Source organism: Rhipicephalus sanguineus, chromosome 6 (genome assembly GCF_013339695.2).
Source record: "Rhipicephalus sanguineus isolate Rsan-2018 chromosome 6, BIME_Rsan_1.4, whole genome shotgun sequence".
Classification (NCBI taxonomy): Eukaryota; Metazoa; Arthropoda; class Arachnida; order Ixodida; family Ixodidae; genus Rhipicephalus; species Rhipicephalus sanguineus.
The window spans coordinates 13,224,655-13,249,399 of NC_051181.1; the positions used below are offsets into that span (position 1 = coordinate 13,224,655).

At 47.7% G+C, this 24,745-nt stretch overlaps 1 protein-coding gene across 2 annotated transcripts in view; it reads right to left on the minus strand.

The window, feature by feature from the left end:
* The window catches only part of LOC119395603 (vacuolar fusion protein MON1 homolog A), a 332,663-nt gene extending 309,752 nt beyond the window's left edge, over window positions 1-22,911 (minus strand). For both annotated transcript variants that reach the window (XM_049416693.1, XM_037662580.1), the window contains exon 1: window positions 22,677-22,911. In XM_049416693.1, coding sequence (XP_049272650.1) covers window positions 22,677-22,901 — 225 coding nt within the window. In that variant the 5' untranslated portion in view covers window positions 22,902-22,911. The remainder of the gene's footprint in view (window positions 1-22,676) is intronic.
* Between the last annotated feature and the right edge of the window lie 1,834 nt (window positions 22,912-24,745).

Genomic DNA, 24,745 nt, shown 5'->3' on the forward strand with positions numbered 1-24,745 from the left:
GTCTTGCCGAGATAGATGAGTTCCTTACCCTGAAGAGATAAGGACGGTGCACTGACGCACCTATCGCCCCTTTGCTTCATGTAGAAAGCCTCTTATCACCTTCCGCTCCGTTTTGTTGGTTGCCCTGCCAATAAACCTCATTGCAGTGAATTTTGAATAGCACCCGCACACCTTACAATGTGTTGCCATCAAGCTGCCGAAAGCATTCTTGACACTGATGCGGTGCTGTCTGGCTCGATCGTTATAACACTAGCCAGTCTGGCTATACACTCTTTTCCACAGCTCAACGGGATGAGGTAAACGACCGCAGACATACACACCATAAACGGTCGCGTGCTTCGTAGGACACGTCTTCTCACGGCTGACTATGGCGCAGGTACCTGACAGTTTCCACGGTGCTGACATCATGACTGTAATACCATGACTGGAGGCCAACTTGTTGAGGTTAATGGGATCATGAAGCACCGCTTGGGCTTGTTGAAAAAACACATCCTGCGGAAAGCTGACACGGTTATGAACTGCTCTGCCAAATATTACAGTCGTGCGCACTGCGTAAAGGCTATAAGCGGAGCCCGAAGTTGCTTCCTCAGGCGCCCTTTTTTCAAACAGAGGCCGGTTCTCACTCTCATCAGTGGGCAGGGCGTCTGCCCATTGACGTCATGGATCTAAAGCTGCTGTTCGCGTTGCAAGAGACATAGCATGCTTATTGGACAATAGCCGACAGAAATCAAGAGCGGTGTTTGGATCAGATGCGCTTGTTCCCGTTGACACTGTGTACAATAGTTGTTGTAGTTAAATAAACAGGCTGAAATATGGAAAAACTTTGTTGCGGGTTTTCAAAGAGATGACCCACTTCCGGTAGAGGCCAACTGTCGTCTGCTGAGCTCAGCGCGCCTGCCCACCTTCGAGCGTAACCTAAATTTGGCCACACTGCCTTTTCGGTATCGCAGCCTCTTGTGCCTCGTTTGTTTCGATTAGTTCTGGCCTCAAATCTTACAAAACTTGTGTGCGGCATTGAGTTCTAACGCCACGAATCTCATGCTGACTTGATCAGTGCGTGCACAGATCGAGTTGCAAGCAAGTTCTTAATTAACAGGCAGAGAGCGGTCCCTCGTGAACCATGAAGGTTGGATTATAGCTGAGGGTTTTAACACTATTATTCTTTTGACAGAGAATTCGCATGATCATTTAACCTTTGGATAATACACTTCACGTCAAAGATATCCCGAAGATGGATTCAGCAGTAAGGTCGAAATAATACAACCTGAATTGCACTATCAACTCACTGAGAGTACTTTTGCTTCCAGTAGTCTTCAAAGAACAACCATCGGCTTGTGTTTAAGCTACATAATTTGTGGGGCATCATACAGGCCGACGTGAACACCTTCGGCTCCGAATTCTTCGGTTCGTCATGTCGTGTCGCTATAAAAATGATAAACGTGTGCCCTCTTGAGTGCTTCTCCATATATCGACAATGCTTCGCTTGCCCAAAATTCGTGGATACCAACGTGACAAAGGTATTCTCAGTTAGCCAAACGTATCTGCATTCCATGGGCGTACGCTGTGGGGCAATTTTAGTCATTTCTGCCGCGAGTTGCACGCGTCCAGTGGCAGCAGCGTGTTCTGAGCTGTTCTAGGACCACCTGTGTTTGCATTGTAGGGGTCTGGGCCAGCCACCACGCAGAACCCCTCAGAGACGAGGACGAGATGCTGAGCACGGCCGCTCGATTTCCCCGTGCACTGAGCAACACGTCTTTATCATTCCAAGACTCGGCCATGACTCACTGTCAACGGCCAGTGAGCACGAGCGGCGAGCGTGCCCGTGTCCATCGTTCTCTTCTAGCGTCGGCACGCTCGCGGCTGCCACTCCCATAGCATATAAAAGTCACACACGCAGACACCACATTTACAAGGATATTGTAACGTGCCTACATTAGGTGCATTTAAAGCACGCCTACTGTCGCGAGCTGCACGCAGGGGCAACAGCACCTTCTGAGCAGCTGAACGATAATCTATTTCCGCAATTAGCACTTACTTGCAATTAGCGCTTTAGCATGGCATACAGTGGTTCTCTATAACTGATATTTTGTATTTAGTTGATTTCATACTCGTAGACTACCTACTATCTTACTAATTAACCGTTATTATTAAGCATCACACCACCACATTAAAGCGAATGCCGAAAGCGTGCCCCGATGTCAAGCTAATCTAGTAACATTGGCCAAGCACAACATCCACAAATTTACCAGTGACATGTCTCTCGCCAAATAAAAAAGTTAATGCACATGCACTTCACCCTTGTGAACATCCATGTGTACTTGGCACTCCCCTTGCACAGATGACGCAATACGAATTAAAAAAAAAAATGTATTACAGTCCTCCGCAACGACACAGCTGTTCTCCAGAAAATAATGGCTTGCTTGAATTGCTAGTATACTATATTTACAGCAGTAGACAGGTTGCCCTGTTCACAATTCAGAATGTTACATACATAACACAGAAACACGAGGACTATAGCTAATAGGTACAAAACTGGAAAAACTCGGTGATATGTGCACTCCCTCGTCCACTTGCACATTACATTGAAGTTCACTTACACAACAGGCACCTTCAATTATGCTACGATTAATGAAATATCACTCAACCTATGTTAGAACACAGTGATGACTTGTTGCCTAACTGCCTGTCACCTCTTTCTCTTCCACAATGTGTTCTAATGTGTAAATCATCTGTTCTACTTGTTTGGTAATAAAACACAGGCTGTTACATTGAGCGAACAGTGTTTCACCAATTTGTATTGCATGCAGAAGTTCATTTCTTCCATTTGCATGCATGACAAATAGTCATACAACGGATACAAGAAACAGTGTTTCTTGTATCTGATGGCAGCAAACACGTATGCTGCCGCTGTTGCTCGGCCATGTGTTCCACAGTCTCCGGCTACATACCAACCAACTCGTAATGCATATACGTCGCCGCCAACTGCACACCTGTTTACCGCTTCCTACTCAACCAGCAGTGCTCCTGCCGTCAGCCCATGGCGCACACCTGATAATCGGCCCATATGCTTTTCATGTGGCATCCCCGGTCACATAGCCCGCTACTGCCGCCGTCGCAGCTTCCCTTCTCGTGACAATGCCGGGGCCTCCAACTACATGCCTGCTCAACCTCAATATCCCGTTCCTGCCGATTCTTCTACGGACATACCTCCCAGCTGCTGACCATTCGATTCACAGTGTTCGCCTTGACCCCGTCACCCATCAATTTCTCCAATGTTACGCCATCACAGCCCACCGCGAGGAAAAAACTGACAGGCGCAGTTCCGTAGGCAAGAACTGCATTGTCGGCGAAAATTTCAAGACCTAATTGCTGTCCCCCGAACGAAATCGAACTCTCTATAGATGGCGTTGACGTTCACGCACTTGTTGACACTGGAGCTGCCGTATCTGTAATTAGTGAAAAACTCTGCCGAAATCTGAACAAAGCAACCACTCAACTTACCGACCTATCTTTGCAGACAGCTATGTCCCATCATGTTCAGCCTTCAGCATTGCGCACTGCGCGAGTCGTGATTCTCGGGTGGAATTTCCTGTCGTCAAATTCTGCTGTCGTCGACTGCACTCGTTCTAAACACATGTTATCAGTGCCGTGCTTCGACTCCGATGATCGCACTGCGTGTAAAGTGTTTGCTGCTTCTGACGTCGACATTGCGCCTTTCTCAGTCGCCCTCGTCTTGCTGTCATGTGCCTCTCCTCCGGAATCACCTGCTTTGTTTATACCACCGGCCACTTCTGTGCGCCGTTGAAATTTCTTGCTTCCGTATGCCGTCATCACTTTCTACTGTGGTCACGCTGCCATTTATGCCTCGGATAGCCCGTCATCACTACTCCGCGGAGAATGCCTGGGAAGCTTTACGACTGCGTTCTCCCAACTACCATACCTGATCCCACGGCATCCTTCCAGATTTGTGCTGTCACCCCACCCACTGCGGCTAATAATGTTGTGGACGTCTTCTCCGGTGACATTGATTCCGAGCTCACACCAACCCAGCAAACAAAGATCATGAACTTCCTAGAGCGTTTTCGCACTTCATTCGACCATGACAGCCATGCTTAGGCCGAGCATCCACAGTCGTTCACCGCATTGACACCGGTCAACAAGCCCCGCTAAGACAACGCCCATATCGTGTGTCATCTGCTGAACGCCGTGTCATCGACGGACAAGTGGACGACATGATGAAACGTGGCATCGTCGAGCCCTCCAACAGTCCCTGGGCTTCACCGGTTGTCCTTGCCAAGAAAAAAGATGGGTCCATCAGGTTCTGCGGCGGCTATCACCGACTCAACAAGATAATGCGCAAAGACGTATACCCACCCCCTCCCTCGTATCGATGATGCCTTAAACTGCCTGCAGGGAGCAGAGTTTTTTTTCTTCGTTAGATTTACGCTCCGGCTGTTGGCAGGTGCCCATGGCAGAGGACGACCGCCCAAAGGCAGCCTTTGTAACGCTTGATGGACTATATGAATTCACCGTTATGCCTTTTGGCCTCTGCAACGCGCCTGCCACTTTAGAAAGAATGATGGATACTATTCTGCGAGGTTTGAAATGGAACATCTGCCTCTGCTATTTGGATGATATTGTGGTATGCTCAAGTGACTTTGCGTCCCACCTCAGCCCAGGGGCAGATCCAGCCACTCATTTTAGGGGGGGCGGTCGCTTGAAGAAAATTGGAGAGGGGGGGGGGTCACTTTTGTTTCTGGTGTTACTATTATTAAAAGAACCCCCCCATCACAGCATAAATACTGTTACTCTGTACCTAAAGTGGTTCCACTCAGTTGTCCTAATCAGTTTTCTAATCTTAATAAATTGGAAGAATTACTACAAATTACGGGCTACCACACTTCAGATATATGCCCATTTTGCTGCGCTAAGCCTTTGTTAGAAATCGAGTTGCGTGGCCAGTGCGAACACGGGCTCGTGTCTTGTCGGGCAGTCATCAGGATAAGTTGATGGAAGGAAGAAAACTATACAAGTAATTTACATTATCCAGATGACAGGGAACAGGCACGGTGCTCCAGCACAGGATTAAATTAGCAGATTGAGGTCCACTCCATTTTCCCTCTCTCCACGCTGTCACCACACCAGGATTCCACCAATCCTAGAACTTTTGTAGGGTCATGATGAGCACACACCTGCACTCCAAATTCAATGTCCCGTTAACCGCGCAAGACTTCAGAGGTTGAGGACCGCATCTCTCACGATCCTTCCGGGGATTAGGAGGCTCGTTGACCTCGCGTTGTCAGCACTTGTACTTGGATTATTCGTTTGGACAAAAGTCATCCGTATGGCGCCGAACAGACGGCAGAGACGACACGGCAGGTGCACGGTGCGCTATTAAAGTCTTTTATCAAGTTGCGGAAACACGGTACACAAATAGGGTACGGGATTACGGTAGCGCTCCTCCTCTCTCGCTCGTCCGCTCCCAGTTCCAGTGACGCACTAGTGCGTTTCCCGAACGACAGGTGGATCGTTGAGAATGCATGGGCTGACAGGCAATAATGAGGCGTGACACCACACAGTAAATTTTTGTTTCTTTTTGCCATGGAAAGACTTTCTTTCGAACAATTACGTTTTAGCAAGATGCGGCAGTGACGGCAATACCCTACGTTCCAGTAACTTCGGCAGCCTAATACCTGCAGGTGCATCGTTTCAAGAACCTCTTACCTTTGAGTTCTTAGACGGACAACTTCGTGGCAAGCGACAAGCTACACTGGGAATGCCGGAAAAAACGGTGACGTGAAGAACACTGTTTTATCCCGTCGACGGCAACAATCCAAAGGTTCCTACAGGCTTTGTTTCGTTGTGATAACCTTCTCTGGTTCAGATATGTTAGCGATGTGTGCAATCCAGCATCTTGCCTTACGCCGCGAAGAGACTTTGTTGGAGGAGTACTAACACAAAATTTTGAAGGCGAGATAACTTGTGGGATAGATTTGGGTGGACACACACGCATCACCTACGAAATATCGATGGGTAATATCGCCTAGAACATATTTAAAATCGATTTTAAAGTGCGTGTAGCGCCACTGCACGCGAAGCTCGCCTTTGGTTTTCGTGTAACGAACCAACCACCACCTGCGCCACGAGTTTGTGCTGGCTGTCACGATTCTTGCGAGCGCTCCCTCCTAGCAGACTTTTTGAACGGGAAGAGGGGGCACACTTGCATGGGAGTGCAAATGCTGATGTCCTTGCCTTGGCAGTGCATTTTTGGGGGTTCACGCATACTTACAACGCCTCAGAGGGGATTATAGCAGCACCCAGAAAGCCTTCTTTGAAAAGAGTTGACGACACGGTGCGCATGTGCACGCGGTTTTAGGAAGTTGAAATGGCTCCAGCCACAGTTTGAAGAGAGCCCAACGTTTCGGGATCGATTCGGTCCCTTCCTCAGGGGGTGACTGCCTTGGTCATGGAAGCATGGCCGCGTCTTGTTCTCTCACCACGGCTCCGGCTTTCCCTTTCCCTCACGTTTCGGAGGCTGTGAACGTATACTGGGGGCATTGTTCCTAGCGAGCTGTTCACATTTGCAGGTGTGTGCTGAATGTGCGGAGACTCGAGCAAGAGCCTCCTTCGCAGATTCCTTTCTGTTTCTAGAACAGAAGCGCCGTCAAAGTCGATTTTATGGTCGTGCTTCTCACAGCGCTCTGCAAGAGCGCTGCGCTGCACTTCCATCTTCCTGACGTCGTTCTTGTGTTGGCATATTCTGTCCGGGAAACACTTGCTCTCGCCTATGTAGCTGGCTGGACACTCAGAACACGACACCTTGTAGACTACGCCTTGGTGATGGTCGGTCTTTCAACCTCGGTAGCAAGCGGGTGAGCGTCGATTCCGGTTTGTGAATTACTGTGACCCCCGCTTTTCCGAAGACCCTGGAGAGCTGTTCACTGATGCCCGGCACATATGGAATGACGACGCCCTGCGCCGGCTTCTTCGATTCCATTGTATCCAGTGGGGTGGCCAGGGAGGGAAGGTGGTCGCGTAGTGTGTCTCTCGCTGTCTCTTTGCGGTATGGTGGCTGCCCTCTCAATACAAATAATTGTTTACATGATAACTATTCTGTGTTCACTCTGCGCTCTCTGAAACCAAAACTGCGGCTGGGCGCTATAAAACTATCTACAAATAATTAACCGTCGCGCGCTCCAGGAAACTAGCATTCCATCCGTAATGAGTGAGTCGTAGAAAAAACAAGATCCAAACTTTTTGTGTCAATGCTCCTTTAAGCTGCCACCCCCTTTTGCTGAGGAAGCAAGGGGTTGAGGAGATGAAGTTCTTGGATAAAGAAGAAGAGAAAAGCATAGGATAGTAACCGTCTCTAGTCGAGAAGAATATTGATACCATACAGCCGCCGCAGCATGGCTGCATGAAAGACGAGGAAGACGACGTCGCTTCTCTGGTTGTTGCTGGACTGACGCCATCTTGTCCACACTGGGCTGTTTTAACGATTTAATAAACAGTTACTAAGCTTCCAGGTACCCATCAGCTTCAACCGAGGTCCGCACTGACGCCAGTGGGCATGGCATAGGAGCAATGTTATTGCAACACCAACGTGGACACGACCGTGTTATAGCCTATGCAAGCCGACTGCTCTCTCCCGCCAAGCGCAGCTATTCAATTACGGAGCGCGAGTGCCTCGCTCTTGTGTGGGCAGTCGCCAAGTTTCGTCCATACTTATACGGGCGCCCATTCCGTGTCCTCACCGACCATCACGCGCTCTGCTGGCTAGCCTCACTCAAGGATCCCACAGGACGACTCGCTCACTGGGCTCTACGCCTGCAAGAATACACGTTCTCTGTAACGTATAAAACAGGGCGATTGCATCAGGATGCGGATTGTTTATCCCGCTACCCTGTGGAGGAAGCAACCGATACTGACACCATCGCAGACGCTTTTTCTGTGTCGCAGCTGCTCAATATTGGCGAAGAGCAACGCAAGGATCCTTCTTTACGAGCCATTATTGACCAACTTGAGTCAACGCCTCGCGACGCGCCTCTACGAATGTATCTCGTCAAAGACGGGATCCTATACCGCCGCAACCTCGATCCACTCGGCTCTGACTTACTCCTCGTCATACCAGCCCACCTGCGTTCGACTATCCTGCACCAACTTGACGCTCCCTTGGCGGGCCACTTGGGCGTTTCCCGCACATACGACCGTGTACGTCATCGTTTTTTTTGGCCTGGACTTGCCCGTTCTGTTCGACGCTATGTCACCGCTTGTGAGCCCTGCCAGCGCCGCAAAAGGCCATCTGCCCTTCCAGCTGGATGCCTTCAGCCGATCGACGTTCCCGCTGAACCTTTTTTTCGAGTTGGTCTCGACCTGCTTGGTCCTTTCCCACTCTCCAGCTCCGGAAATAAATGGATTGCTGTCGCCACAGACTACGCGACGCGGTACGCTATCACACGAGCGCTTCCGACGAGTTGCGCTACCAACGTTGTGGACTTTCTGTTGTACGACATAATTTTAGTGCACGGAGCCCCTCGCCAACTTCTCACTGACCGTGGCCGCACCTTTCTCTCAGCTGTCGTTGACGAAATCCTGCGGTCTTGCAATACCAAACACAAGTTTACGACTTCGTACCATTCACAGACGAACGGCCTCACGGAGCGCCTCAACAGGACCATAACCGACATGCTCGCGAAATACGTTGCGGCTGATCACCAGGACTGGGACATTCATTTGCCATATGTGACGTTCGCCTACAATTCCTCGCGTCACGACACTGCCGGCTATTCACCATTCTATCTCCTATACGGACGAGAACCCGCACTACCCTTGGACACCTTGCTGCCCTCCGCCACCGAATATGCCGCCGAAGCCATCGCCCGCGCCGACCACGCGCGCCAACTCACCCATAATCGCCTCGAGGCCTCGCAGAAGCACCAAAGACAGCTCTATGATTGTCGTCATAGAGACGTGCACTTTTCTCCGGGTTCTCTTGTGGTCCTCTGGTCTCCCACTCGGCGTGTGGGGCTTTCTGAGAAACTCCTGTCACGGTACACTGGACCATACCGTGTCGTTCGCCAAATCACTGACGTTACATATGAGATCGTCCCAGCCGATCCAACAACGTCATCATCAGCTACGAGCGACGTCGTTCACGTGTCTAGGCTCAAGCCTTATTACCCTCCCTCAACCACATCTGTGTAGATTAAGCACCGAGACGGTGCTTCTACCGCCGGGGGGTTATGATACCATACAGCCGCCGCAGCGTGGCTGCATGAAAGACGAGGAAGACGACGTCGCTTCTCTGGTTGTTGCTGGACTGACGCCATCTTGTCCACCCTGCGCTGTTTTAACGATTTAATAAATAGTTACTAAGCTACCCGTAACATTATCTCAATCCTCCTGTCCAGGGGAGGGGGACTAAAATAGCAGAACAGAGGCTCCTCGTCGCTGGAAAACATGAAAAGGGGGTGAGAGAAGTTCGAGGAAAGACGACGGCACCATCTAGAGTGCCCAGAACACAAACTGCCAGGCTGGGGCAACTCTTTAGAAAAACCGGCGGGTGTCCGGCGGCACTGGGAATCGAACCCGGTAGCTTCTGCATTGGAAACGGACGCTCAAGCCATTTAGCTTCCTCTGCGGTTTGGGCAGTGGTAGCCAGGGCAACCTGACAAAGGAGGTGGACGCAGGCACTAGAGGGAAGGGGGGGGGGGGGGGGCGTGTCACACAGTCTTTGGGGGGGGCGATCGCCCCTACCGCCCCCCCTCAGGATCCGCCACTGCCTCAGCCACCTCGAGCAAGTCCTTACGTGCCTTTCCATGGCGGGACTTCAACTTAACTTGAAGAAATGCCACTTCGGAGCTCGCAAGCTTATCATCCTAGGTCACGTAGTTTCCAACGACAGTATCCTTCCTGACCCTACAAAATTTAGTGCCGTTGCTGCGTTCCCGAAACCAACCCCAATCAAAGAGCTCGGAAGCTTCATAGGCTTATGTTCCTATTTCCGCCGCTACGTCCGCAATTTTGCCTCCATTATTGCCCCCTTGACCAACCTTCTTGCCGGCAGTTCTGATTTATCAGCCTGGTCACAGGCGTGCAACGATTATTTTCAGGAACTCCAACACCTCCTCACGAAGCCTCCCATATTGCGACATTTCGATCCGTCTGCTCCAACAGAGATTCACACGGACGCTAGCGGGGTCGGCCTCGGTGCTATACTTGCCCAAAGCAAGCATAGCTTTGACGAGTACGTCGTTGCCCATGCCAGCCACACCCTCACCAAAGCCGAGAACTACTCTGTTACTGAAAAAGAGTGCCTCGCCATCATTTGGGCCATTGGAAAGTATCGACCATATTTATATGGACGTCCGTTCGACATAGTGACTGACCATCATGCGCTATGCTGGTTATCTTCCCTAAAAGATCCGAATGATCGGCTCGCTCGTTGGGCATTACACTTACAGGAATTCGACATCTGCATTGTTTACCGTTCTGGCCGGAAGCATTCCGACGCCGATGCTTTATCTCGCTCGCCGTTGGCTTCTGAGCCTGTCTGCTCATCTATCTCCGCGAGCGGTGCCATGGCCATCAACATTTCTGACATGCCTTCTGAGCAACACAAAGACCCTTGGATCTCTTCGCTTTTGTACTTTCTTTCAAACCACACGGCCGCTCCCATTTCCCGTACCCTTCGCCGCCAAGCACAACACATCGCTGTTCGGGATAACCTGTTTTACCGCCGCAACTACAACTCCATCGTCCATAAATGGTTGCTCATTATTCCCTGACATGTCGCCAGCTTGCTCGAGCGTTCACATCACAAGACCAGACACGCCAAAAACATCGCCATGATGCCTTGACTACACCTACATGCTTTGCTCCTAACGCATTGGTGTGGTCATGGGTTCCATCGACTTCGAGGTACCACCCTATCGGGTAGTACAACAAACATCCCCTGTCAACTACCTCGTAGAGCCGCTGGACGCATCTGCGGACAAGCGCCGTCGTGGAAGGGAAATCGTGCACGTCTCTCGGCTCAAGCAGTATGATGACCCTTCTGTGTACACTTGCCCTTAGGTCGCCAGGATGGCTCCCTGATTGCCCGGGAATGATTGTAATGAAGGCAGTGGACACAGGGCTCAAGCAGTGGACAAGGGGTAGTGGACACGTGGCTCGAGCAAGAGGGCAGAGAAAGAAGACATAGTGTGATCGCTGGCCTGCTTCGTATTAGCCCTTGTGCAAAGTAACCACTGCTTCGTCGGGTCAACTCCTGCTTGTAAAACACCCCATTTGAGCACCAATGTATTGTAATCAAAACAGTACCAGTTCTCATCTCAGTGTAGGCATATACATATTTCCATTTTTGTGCAGAGAACCTGCACCCAATACTGAACACATGGAACAACATATACAGTACAGCCCAAGCACTATATATAATTCACAGCAGTAAAGCAACATGAAAGTAGTGTGTAAAACCTCCTCATAATGCCTATCGACATGTGCACTTCACAGTGCCAGTATCTAAGCACAATCCAAAGAAACGAGATGCACAAGGAACTTGGTGTCAGATTACACATGAAGACAACTAAGTTAGTACAATAAGGCTAGCTTTACTTTTGAGAAATATGCAACCATGCAGATAGGCATGTTCTAGTATTTTTATTGCATTAGTTTGCACTATGGCATCAAAACATGTCGTACATGATCATACAGTTGAGTTTCCTGCAGAAAAGTCTAAAATTGATTGTAGATCCACTTACCACAATTTATAAAAGCATTCAGCAATGCCCACAAAATGACAAAGCTGCCTTCATATATTGCTGCACATATTTGCTCACAGATATCTGAAAACTAACGTAAATTTCTAGAATTATGCCTGGGAACTTGTCGGCGTTATCACATGACTACAATGTAGCAATACTTCTAGAGTCGAACCCGGGTATATCGAACTCGCCAAAAAACGTTTATTAGTTCGATATATGGCATAATTCGATATAGGCCCGCTATAGGATTTTGACACAAAGGTACATAACAATAAGAAAAGTACTTTATTAATATGGTGGCTTACTTGCGTGCTCTACTTCGGAACAAAATAGTCCTGGATTTTCTTCTGTGTCAACGACTTTGCTGCCTGCGACAGCACGCACGCCTCCACGTTGTCCAACGAGTCGGAACAGCTGAGGCCGCAACCTTCCACATTCACGCAATAGCGCCGGACCAACGCAAGTGCACTAATCACTTCGGAGGATGTAGGCAATGGGCCATTGTCAATTTCCTTATTGCTGTCGCTTTGGCTCGTGGTCGGCACGACGTCTGCAACGTAGTCCTCATCTTGTAGCTCACCCATGATGGCGACATCGTCCGCACTGACGAACTCGTCGAATGTCAATCCGTCGATAGCTCCCGGGAACTCTGCCAGCTCACTCCAAACTTCGGCGGAAACACCTGCGGTGTCTTCAGTGCTGTCATCGGAATTTGGGGTGTTATCACCATGCATGCAGAAGCCGGCATGCCTAAAGCAGTTCTGGATCGTCTCCTTCGTGACATCTGCCCACGATCTACTCAACATAGAAAGAGCTCCGAGCAAGTCGATCTTAAGCTCCCTGCCGACACGAAGGTTCACAGAGCACCAACAGGCAACACCACCAGCACGGACCACGCTGAATGAGGACTCGAAAAAAACAGGCAGCAGTAGGCACACAAGCATAAAGAAAGAAAAAATGGCGCTCACTTCTACCGCCTTCGCGCCTCGGAGAAAGCACGACGGCCTCTGATTGGCTGTAAGCGCTGCGAGCGGGCCAGGATCATTTCTTGCAGGGGGGTGTTCGCCCGTGCACAACCGGGTCTAAACCACTTTTTCTAGGGTGGCGCCGGCAGTTTTCCCCGCCACCGCAAGGGAAAGCCAACTTGCTGGGGCACTTTTGAGGCACATGGAGTTTGATATATCGTTTGTCGTTGCTATTTTCGTTCGATGTAACAGTAACTTTCGCTATATATTCTCAATGTAAATTTACCGTATTTAGAAATTGTTCGATATACGGGATAATTTGATATAAACGGGTTCAATATAGTCGGGCTCGACTGTATTATGCATAATTAGTACATCTATGTTTACAATATATCCATGTCAGCTAGTGCCATCTGCAACTTAAAGTTCTTCATATTTAATTCCTCACTTCATGGCTTATGCATAATTACCACACTGAAAATTAAGCCCAGCATTATGGCTTCAAGATCAACTTGAAATTCGGCAATCATGTGCCCAAAATTAAAAATTTCCTATAAATAGTGGCTGATGGTTTGGCACATTGGATCCTAGGACTTAATATGCCATACGGTTGAATAAAATTTGACCACGCACTTATAGAGGCTGTAAAGCAGTCGGGACTTAAGTTCATAGTAAAAGAAAGCAGCAAAACAAAACCACAACACACGCAGAAATGAAGGGGACAGGACAACGCAGTACTAGCAACTGAAGTTTAACACGCGCTTGGCTTTTTTGGACATGTTTTCACTCTTTGTGCGACTGCGTGATTCTTTCATTTTGTAGTTTTTTCATACTGTGTGTGTATGTCTTTCTGTGGTTTGCATTAAACTTCAGTTGCTAGTAGCGCATCGTCCGGTGCCTTTCATTCTCATTTCTCTGTGCTGTGGGGGTTTTTTCTGCACTTTCTTTAACTATGAAATAGGCATCAACTCGCCCAACTGTCCATTTTAGAATAAAGTTTGCTGAATAAAGCCGGTTCCACTAAGTGTCATTTTGAACAATGCGAAATTTTCAAATGGACATGCTACTGGAAAGGTTGCACGCAGTATCATGCATAACACTCTGCATCGATCCCAGTATTTGCCCAAATGCTGTAAGATGTAAGAAATGTTCGAGATAGTGTACAATGAGGCACAGTAGAGTGTTCCCACAATACACTGTCTCGTACACAAGCAGTGGGCAAGCAACTCTTGCTGCTTTGCCAGAAATGTCTTCTTGAAAATGATACAAAAAAGAAGTTCATTAAGCTTTCTGTGTCAATAAAAATGAATTTCTTGCCAAGGACTCACACTTCACTATACTTATTGCAGACCTTTTAACAAAACATGAAACAAATGCAAAACTGTGAGGCTGCTAAGTAGTTCCTTGTCAACTTTTCAAGTACACAGGGCAAAAAATACAGGAAGGTAAAGAAATGCGAAACAACACCAGAAGCGTTACTCTTGTCCTGTGTACCACCATTCGGGTAGATATTGATGTCAGTCAAGTTAGCATTATAGTGTAAAGGGGTGTGAATGTTAGTGAGGTTCGCTTTGTATTTAAAGACGTTGGACACTAGATTCTTGATCAACCACAGCTGCTCTGTTTAGGACTGGATATTGGGCAACTTGGTATTGATTCATGGCAAAAATTAACAGCATTCTTGTAATGAGGACAAAAGAAGACCTGGACACAATACCAGCGTTCTTACCTTGTTTGATATTGTCAACAGTGATAATACTGTGTACAGATCATAAACACTAGGGCAGCATAATTCAGAACAAAATAACGAGAGGCAAGAAACAAGGTGATTCAACAAGGTGGTTCAACAGGTTCAACTGACTTATATTAATGAGATTAAAATAGCCTTGCATAACTAATACATCTCTTAAAGGCTATAAATATGCATATGTAACCCTGGCAAGTTCCAGTGCTGATATGTGACAAATGAAGTGACAATACCATAAAATCCATGTTCTTCACAACACACACTGTCACTTAGCGGATGTCTGTCACATCATATGGCCATAATTATGTTTCATAATATGGTCATAATTATGTGACGATTATGCCACATGTCAACACGCACAAATTAACATCGAGACGGAGGATCAAGACAAGCAAATCAAGCATGAAAACAGCATAAACAGAAAACAAATTTGGCCTCAATGCACAATTCATTACATAACAGCGTGATAATAGCGGCTTTCTTTTCTTTTTTTTTTTTTTGCTTTAGTGTATACTCCTTGAAACCACGCTGCTTCATTTATGCTTTATCGCAAGGAAGGAAATTATGTTGTACAAACATCTTTTTTCAAGGCGCACGCGCATCGATTAGCTGGCCGTGCGAGGCATGTGCTATATTCACAGGAGTTTCTAAACACGCATTACACATCGTCGCTATGTGAGCGTAATGACTTTTCTTTCTTTTTCGATTTTGCATTGCACTTTTCACGCGACGCAATGTGCTGAATGACACCTATACAGCTGCCCGAGCGACGATAAGGACGCACGAACAGAGGAAAAATAAGTATTACTTACCATTGTGTTCCCGATGGTACCGCGAACGTAGAGTGCCCATCATCTCTTTGATAATATACACAGCGGCAGGTTCGCTTGAGTCACCGGGACATTGTCACACCATATCCCACCCGCAGTAAGACCCGCAGTAAGGCATATTGCACTGTCATCAAACCATGCATTTCACGTCCAACGGCAAAGAGCAGACACAAAACGCGCACACACGGCCGACACAGCTGGGCAGTTCAGAAGCGGCGTTCACAAGGCCAAGGAAATGACGAATTGTATAGCGCAAACGGGGTACTTGGACAGACAGAGAAAACGAGGACAGCGCCTGTCCTCGTTTTCTCTGTCTGTCCAAGTACCCCGTTTGCGCTATACAATTCGTCATGACATACCAACTAGCCCAAGCCAATACCCTGCCAAGGAAATCCCATGACGGTTTTTGGGTGTAGCGCCGCGTACGAATGGTAAGACGAATTGGTACGCGGCGCTACACCCAAAAACCTGCAATGAAATACCAACTAGCCTGCATTGACACCCTTGTCCAGTATATTGCCCATGACGGTTTTGCTTGGGCACGGCTGCTTGATGAAAAAGGGCACATTTCATCCAGCGGCCGTGGCTAGGGCACCCCGCACGCTGCTGGGGCCAGCCTAAGAAGACTCTCTTCTCGCGTTTCTTTCTTCTTGCTTTTTTTTTCCCCCTTTGCGCGCGCATATGTCGCGACGCTTTTTCAAACCTCACTTGTATTCCGACGAGTCTCATTGATTTCCTCACTCTTGCCGACGAGCAGGCGGGCTGCAGCCGTCCGAAGGTCGAAGGGCATTTTATCTCGTTTCCTCCCGTTCACAGCGGCCGCTTAAAGAGAATCGCGTTTCTTTTTCTTTTGCGTCGCGTTTTCTCCGCACGGGATTTTATTCCGTGCATTGAGGCAGGCCGCCTTGGCCAGTTCGTTATCTAAAAGCATATACTGAGTGTACATGCCGTGCCAATCGGCTGCATCGAGGGCTTGCCGGCTTTTCTTTTTAGTTTAATTTTGATTTGATGGAAAAACGACATGAGCAAAGTCACAAAGCGAAGTAACGAGAGTACCAATGCGAAGTATCAATATCAATGCGACAGAAACGAAGTAGCGACAGTATCAATGCAAATAGATCGCGTCAGCGTTTACAACCCAGTCGCGATAGACCGCGCCGCAAGAAGCAGCCGACCTGAACTATTAGTTTTCAGCAGCAGCCGTCAACACCGCCAAGTTACGCGGAAAGGAAACCACACAACATTGAAGCGAGGTGACGTAAGGCACTGGGCGGGGCACCTCGAATGGCGCTCCCTCTCTCCTTCGGAATGAAGCGAGTTGAGAGGGTAAATATTGCGATCGCTATACCTCCGGTCCTTCTTTAGCTCTTCAAAAAATTCTTTCGGCTATATATTCCTGGGAAGGGTCCGACATATTCCAGGGTGTTTTTCACGCCAAGCCCAAGGAGTTGTTCATGACCCCTTTAAGCGAAATGGTTTTGCGTAACCTCAAGTTTCGCATAAACGGTCTGATCAACGTACCACATGACAATGGTATTCTACAAATGACAGCCTGTGCACAGGGGATGGCCGAAAAGAGTGGGAATGAGCGGCTTAGAGACCAAGATAAAAAAGTCACAGTTTCGCTGCAACGGCAAAGCAATGAATGTGATAGCAACAATTTGGAATGTAATGCAAAGAATGGAAAGCAGCTCGAAATTTCCAGCGCGTCGCTCAAGCGCAAAGGACGCACGAAAAGAACACACACAGGACAAGTGTCCCAGCTCGACACTTAAACTATGCTGCTCAAACCTAAAGAAGGACGCATGAAGCGAACGCACAGGTATACACAGGATGAGTATGAACTAACAGCTGTCACAGTTGCCACTTCTTTCTGTTTTAACAGCGCTCTCCTTTTGCAAAACGTGACCGCTGCAGTGAGCAAAGTAATATTCGTACGCCCTTTAACTTCAGCGCAGACATCACAATGAAAGTACAAGACATAAAAACCACCCCCTCACGAGATAAGCGCGCGCGCAGGAGACCACACCCTGTCGGGCAAAGTGCTGGCGAGGCAGGTGGCACACGTGCATCGCAACGAGCGGGGCAACAACCTTTACAGCGCGCCCCTCAGACCCTTCGCGCCATCTCACTGGTGACCAAGAAAGCACGCTGAAGTAAATGGTGTATATAAATAGCTCACCGTTAGCATGCTGAAAGACTTACGCCTCGAGGCCTAGCCGTCTAATGCCCTGCGCTGCGGAGCGAGAGGTCGCCAGTTCGATTCCGCGCATCAGAAAAAATTTTTCTGCATTATTTTTCTTTGTGGCTGATTATATATATATATATATACATACATATATATTCCTATATATAAAAATATATATAAATACATACATATAAAGGACATGACGGCGACGGTGACAGCAAAAACCGGCCGAGAGTGTCCATATAATTGCTATCGCGATAATAAGATGCAAAGACGTGCTCATGGTCACCTAGCTATCCACTGCAGTGATTGTGGTCGTATACTATATTTTGATAACACAAACCTTGTTTATCGCAACAAGGAATAGCCAACCTGCTTGACTGTTGAAATAGCTGAAACGAAACGTGATGACATTGACTCTGTGAGCACACTTTCTATTTCACTTACTAAAAAAAGAACTCAATATCTTGATGGGGTGCTCGATACAACTGGACGAATAATGTTTCGCTTGGCACGTGGGTTTGTTTGCTTTTTAACAGCGAAGCTCTATAATTCAGCCATAAAATTGTTGGTGCGCACAAAAAATCCCTCGAGCGCCTCGCATTGCCTAGCAACCGCTAATGCCACAGCTTCACCGCCCCTGCTCTACGAGACCGGCACATGCTCCACTTCGTTGTCGTCTTCATCTTCTGCTTTGCTGTCAAAACACGTGAACCAATTGCTCTGGCATGGGATGCAATCACTCTGACGGGTGAGATAAGTACAGAAAGAGAGAAACACAGACAAAAATTCTAGGAGAAAAAGTTCTTCGCAAGGCGCGATTTAAACCTGCGTACCCACAATCTGAAGGCGAGCGTCTTAAAGGGACACTAAAGGCAAATAACTATTTATCTCTGAGTGAAAGGTCAATGTGTGAGAACATCTAAAACGTCAATAGTATCAACAGCAGTGCTCTAGTAATCGATAAATTAAGGTAAATGTAGGACACGATGAGCGCCACGAGTGGGACATTTTGGAAATGATCCCGATGACGTCAAAGAGTCCACAGAACAATTAACCACTACTAATCAAACTAGTAGCAATAAAAAAGAACCTTCCGTGCATCACAAGATGTAATAAAATGCTGCTTGTTCATTTCTGTTTGATTCATGAAAAAAAGGACTTCTTGGCGCTACCATGGGGAACGGCGCGAGTGGTTCAAATGTTCCCTTTTCGCCAAGCTCAGTGGTAGTTTTGGTATCACATATTGCTGCGTGTGCTTGGCTCTCGCTATTTTCGTCCTGTCGATACTGTACTTTCTGCTGCCGCTGCTGGCCAAGCTAAGCTCCGTTACAGCGAACTATACAGTTTCGGAGTGGCCCGTGGCTGCGTCTTGGCAAGGTTGATGACCGCTGTTGCGCAAAAAAATGTAGCTTCGGCGGCCGGGCAGTAAAAGAGGGTAATGTTCGGCACGGCAACTGCTGGGTCAGAAGGCTCATTCAGGCGGGTGATTTGAAGTGCGCTAACACCGTGCTGACCACTAAAACATGATTTTCTTTCAAAACAAGCATTTCCTTGGCACGAAACAAGCACTACGAGGTTTCTGGAACGCTATTTCAACAATAAACGTCGACTTAATATTTACCTTTAGTGTCCCTTTAACCACTCGGCTATCCAGGCACGCCAGCAGAGCATAGCCTTGTATAGTATATCAAGGGGTTAGGAAAGGGAAGTGAGAGAAAGATAGAAAGACCTAAAAAGAGAAAAATAGAGGAAGAGAGAAAGAAAGGAATGGAAAGGCAAAGAAAGACACAAAAAAGAGAGAAAAAAAAAATATAGGAAGAAAGAAAGAGAAAATTGGCAAAACTTAGCAAAGAATCCGGCAGATCCCATGCACTGTGGGAATCGATGTAATGCAAAGCAGCCAGCAAAGAGCTGCATACATCGCCTCGTTTGCCTTTGAAGCAAATGATGTCATTCATGTTATGACATCTAGTTCACTGTATATCGCATGTTTGTCACGCATTCATGCATGTACAATCCTTAATATAATGAAATATATATTCCGGTATATGCAGTGCATGACCTGTCGTTTATGTTCGCCATGCACTCATGTCATGCCATACCAATTTTGGTGTATATTGTTGGGTATCAGGTGTCTCAGCTTGAACATGCATCTGCACAGAGCTGATAGACAAAGCGGACAAGGCGATGGTGGGTTGAGGCAAAATTTATATACATATAAACAGAGGCGTTACATATTCGGCGCTGGGGCCGACAGCTTATTGGGTTCGCACTGAGGTGTGAAAACGACCCGGGATTTCTTTGTTCGCTGTCCCCGTCTACCCACGCAGCTTGGTTCTTTTATAGCCCTGGGATCCCTCGCATCAGCCAGTAGTTCGAAGCCTCCAATCAGGAACCGCCGCTGGTCGTTGCCTTGAATCGGATCCATGGATGAGACGGCTTGCTGCACGTGGCGTGAGGAATGCCATCAGTTACGTCAGGCGCACCGCAGGAGTTGCCGTGGGTTGCATGAGACTCCTTCCTTGGTTGGCACCCGTTGCATCAGGCATCTCGCTGGTGCTGACACTGGTTGCATCAGGCAGTCTTTCGATGTTGACACCACTTGCGTCAGATGTTCTACCAGCTTGAATACCCTCCCGCAGCAAGGAAGTTTGGGTTGGGAATCCTGGCATAACAATATCCATTAAACAAAACGGCCAGAAGCGTACCAAGACAGTGCCATGTAAATCATGCCGTACAAGACATGCGTGTTATGATTTGCGTGTTAGGACCTTTCATTTATGTTCGTCATACAGTCACATCACACAGTACCAGTTTTGGTGTGTATCAACTAGCAAAACGGCCGCGAGCGGCCCATGAGCGTGGCATGTAAATCATGCCCTACACGACATCCATGTCAGGATTGTCCTGTTACCAACTTTCATTTATGTTCGTTGTACAGTCACGTCCTGTAATACCAATTTTGGTGTATATCAAGCTAGCAAAATGGCCGTAAGCGCACCATGAGCATGACATGTAAATCATGCCCTACACGACATGCATGTCATGACTGTCATGTTAGCACCTGTCATTTATATTCGTCATACAGTCAGGTCACCAAATACCACCTTTGTAAGAAGCTAGCGAACTGGCCGCGAGCACACCATGAGCGTGGCACTTAACTTTAACCTTTACTTAGTGTCCCTTTCTGGCTTAAGGCGCACCTCGTGGAGAACCTCGGGTCAAGCGCAGCGCCACGGTGATGATCTTAGACCATCAGGTACAACCTCATAATTCAGTGCACCACAACATCGGATTATTTTGTACGGCCCAAAGTATTGCCGCAGGAGCTTTTCGCTGGGTCCACTTCGTCGAATCGGTGCCCAAATTCAGACACAGTCGTCAGGTTGGGATTCCATGTTGCATCACCAAAGATTGTAGTGATGGCATAGGTCGGCAAACTCACTCATGCGTCGACTCGTTCAGATTCCCTCAGGCTCAAATCAGGCCATGAGCCTGAGTGAGTCCAGGTGAGTAATATTTTGGTGAGTTTGAGTCAGGTTGAGGAAAACTTTAGTGAGTCTGAGTCCGAGTGAGTCCAGTTGAGGAAAATATTGGTGAGTCTATGAGTCCGAGTGAGCTCCACCTTTTGTTGCGGACTTATGGTCCTATCTACTCATCTTCAGCATTACTATCAGCCTTATATAAGTTTATGTTTATGCTCCAGTCCATTCACACCTATCTCAGCACACTAGCATTCAGCGCCACCTCAATATCTATTGATCAGAGGCGTGAGTTAGGTGACGGGGTGCCATGACCTCCCCCTGCAAACTCATTGGAAGTTCGTGCGAGTCGCGTATTTCATAAAAATGTCCTTACTGGATTGATATATGATAATGATGATATATGATGATCCCTTGCATTTCAAGGTACAAGATCAACAGGCGTATTGTAGAGCACTGATTATGGGAGATATTGGCGTTAAAGAGGATTGAAACCATGATCGAAAATGTTAATTTTACGCCTACGGACTGGACTCACGGCTTCACCGTGAGTCCAGCTAAGTAATATGTTGATGAGTTTGAGTGAGTCCAGCTGAGAAAAAGTTTAGTGAGTCTGAGTCCGAGTGAGTCTAGTTGAGGAAAATTTTGGTGAGTCTAGAGTCTGAGTGAGCCCTCAGAGCAAAATATATTTCTTGAGTGAGCTCCTATATTTTTGCCGACATATAAGTGAGGCTGTCGACCCTTTGCTGGTTCTTCATATGCAGGCGGGCAAGGTCTCGAGCTTCTTTGGAATGGTGCAATCCGCAATCCCCTCGTCTCCCCCGTCTGAATACCCCTGAAAGGACAAACAGTCCCCGGCGGTGGGGGATATGGCGGAATTTCGGGCTCTTGTTTGGCCACATTGTTGCACTTGCTCCTGCAGAGAGCGGCAGCGGGTGTACAGTCTGCAGATGCATGGTCGTCTGCAGCTCGTCGTCAGCAGCTCGTCAAACGGGTGGTGCAAGCCACCAGAGTAGTCCAGTAACACTGGTCTCCCCCTCCGTTCGCCTCGTCCGTGTGTGTGGGGGGCATTTGTGGAGACTTCTCCTCGCGAGCTGACGTCACTAGGCTCCGCCATTATCCCCCGAGCATTTCTCCCCCGTCTGAATACCCCTTTATTCGCGTTTACAAGAGAGCTGTATAGGATGGCACGAAATCGACACTTGCTGAAGACCAAGGTGTAACGAAGCTAGGAGCTGCAATTGTTCGAATAGACGCGCTCCGAAGTACAAGTGCGAATAAAAAGGTGCACAGCGTCTTCGGACTGCCTTAGAAGCTACATGACAAGTGCTTATACACAGCTGACTCCAGACAAGCATTTTGGCTTTCGTGCACGAAGTTGTTTTTTCTTTTTTTAGAAAAGTGGACCGTAAGCATGGAGCGCATACGAGGGGCTTGTTCTGGGATGTGTGTTCACTCGCCACTTGCTTCCGAAAAAACTGGTTTTCAGCCACAAAAAATACTTTTTAAGAAAAGCACAAATGTGGAATATAATGCACAAAGGCACTACACACTTCCCAAATTGCAAAACAAAAAAAAAAGATTTCGTTTTTTTTTTTTTTTTTTGCCTTCCCCTTCGTGAGACGCGACAACAGCCACATGTTAGCGACGATGCAAAAGCTAACCTTAACGTACTACGTGCGAGAAACATGAGGCGCACCTGAAGCACATCGGAGGCGGACCTTTCAATCTCGTCGATGGTGCTCTTGGACATTCCGCCGTCCCCTTGGAACTCGCATGAACAGTCCACCGACAATATGATGGGATCTTTGGACGCACCGGGCTCGAAATCCTTCGGTATGTCACCCACATCCTCTGACAGTCTCGCCTCGCCCGTCAACGAGCAATCAATCTGCGCCCCTGCGATTGCTTCCACGGACGCCATGACGCCGGCAGCATTTGGCGCAGTCACGCAGCAAACTTTTACCAGCTCCGCGGTTTCCTAATGGGCGTTACGCGAGTTTTGCTTGCGTTTTTGCTGCTGTCAGACCCGCAGCTAGAGAAAAGAAAAAAAAAATATGTTTATTATTCTGGCTTCAGTGGCGTTAGCAATTCCACTAGGACAGCGTTATTTGGCGCGTTCATTGCATTTGCTAGAGTGTACTAGTAGTACTAGTACACTCTACATTTGCCCAAGCATGCAGCAAAGCATGGAGTATGGAGGAACAGCAAAGCTATGGTCACCATAGCAAAGCGCCGGCTCCCGCCTAGTGGAGATCAGTGGCTCCCGCGTGGGCCTTTTGCCGTGAATTCCCGCGCCGAGCCGCTGCTGCGCCGGACCCGTGGGCTTTCCGCGCTCGGGAAGCGCGCGGAAAGCGGGGAGTGTCTGGTACGCGCTGTAGTTTCTTGCGCCGCGTTTCCACACAGGGCACTTGAAGTCTACTTAACTTTTATAATGCGGTGCGGAATGGAGCTTATACATCTTTAAGCGTTGTGTTAGTGCTGGGTCAACAAGAGAATGCAAAAAATTATGTGAAGCGGCATCAGCGTGGCCTAGTTCCGGTCACAGAGTTCGAGAACGTTGGTGCGTGTGTAAAAACGCGCAAAACGGACACGCACAAGCAAAAACCGAAAAAGAAAACCTTATTCGCACGAGTAATCGGGCAATAGCATCACATATGCACGAATTAAGAGTAATAAAATAAAGTAAATTGCACGCGCTGTCAGCTGAAATACTTGCGCGCAGTGACCGCTTCACACTACGAGCTTTTAAATGTGAAGCATTTCTTAGCGAACTTCTGCGACTTTGAGCGTATCTATCTATCTATCTATCTATCTATCTATCTATCTATCTATCTATCTATCTATCTATCTATCTATCTATCTATCTATCTATCTATCTATCTATCTATCTATCTATCTATCTATCTATCTATCTAGCCGCCTACGACTTTGTGCTCTCCTGGCCGTTTCGTTAATCGGATGTATACCAAAATTGGTGTGTCATAACATGGCCTTATTACGAACATAAATGACAGGTCATATCATGAAAATCATGACACGCATGTCATGAACAGCATGATTTACATTCCACGGCCTTTGGGCTCCCTGGCCGTTCCGTTAATCGGATGTGTACCAAAATTGGTGTGTCCTAACATGGCCTTATCACGAACATAAATGACAGGTCATATCATGAAAATCATGACACGCATGTCATGAACAGCATGATTTACATTCCACGGCCTTTGGGCTCCCTGGCCGTTCCGTCAATCGGATGTGTACCAAAATTGGTGTGTCATAACATGGCCTTATTACGAACATAAATGACAGGTCATATCATGAAAATCATGACATGCATGTCATGAACAGCATGATTTACATTCCACGGCCTTTGGGCTCCCTGGCCGTTCCGTTAATCGGATGTATACCAAAATTGGTGTGCCATAACATGGCCTTATCACGAACATAAATGACAGGTCATATCATGAAAATCATGACACGCATGTCATGAACAGCATGATTTACATTCCACGACCTCTGGGCTCTTGTGGCCGTTCCGTTAATTTGATATATACCAAAATTGGTACGGCGTGAGAAGAGTTCATGACAAAAATAATGGCAGGTCCTAACATGCAAATCATGACGCGCATGTCATGTGCAGCATGATTTACATGACATGGTCTCGGGGCGCTCGCGGCCGTTTAAATGAAGGGATACATACGAAAACTGGTATGACGAGACATTTCTGTATGACGAACATAACTGACACGTGGTAACATGAAAATCATG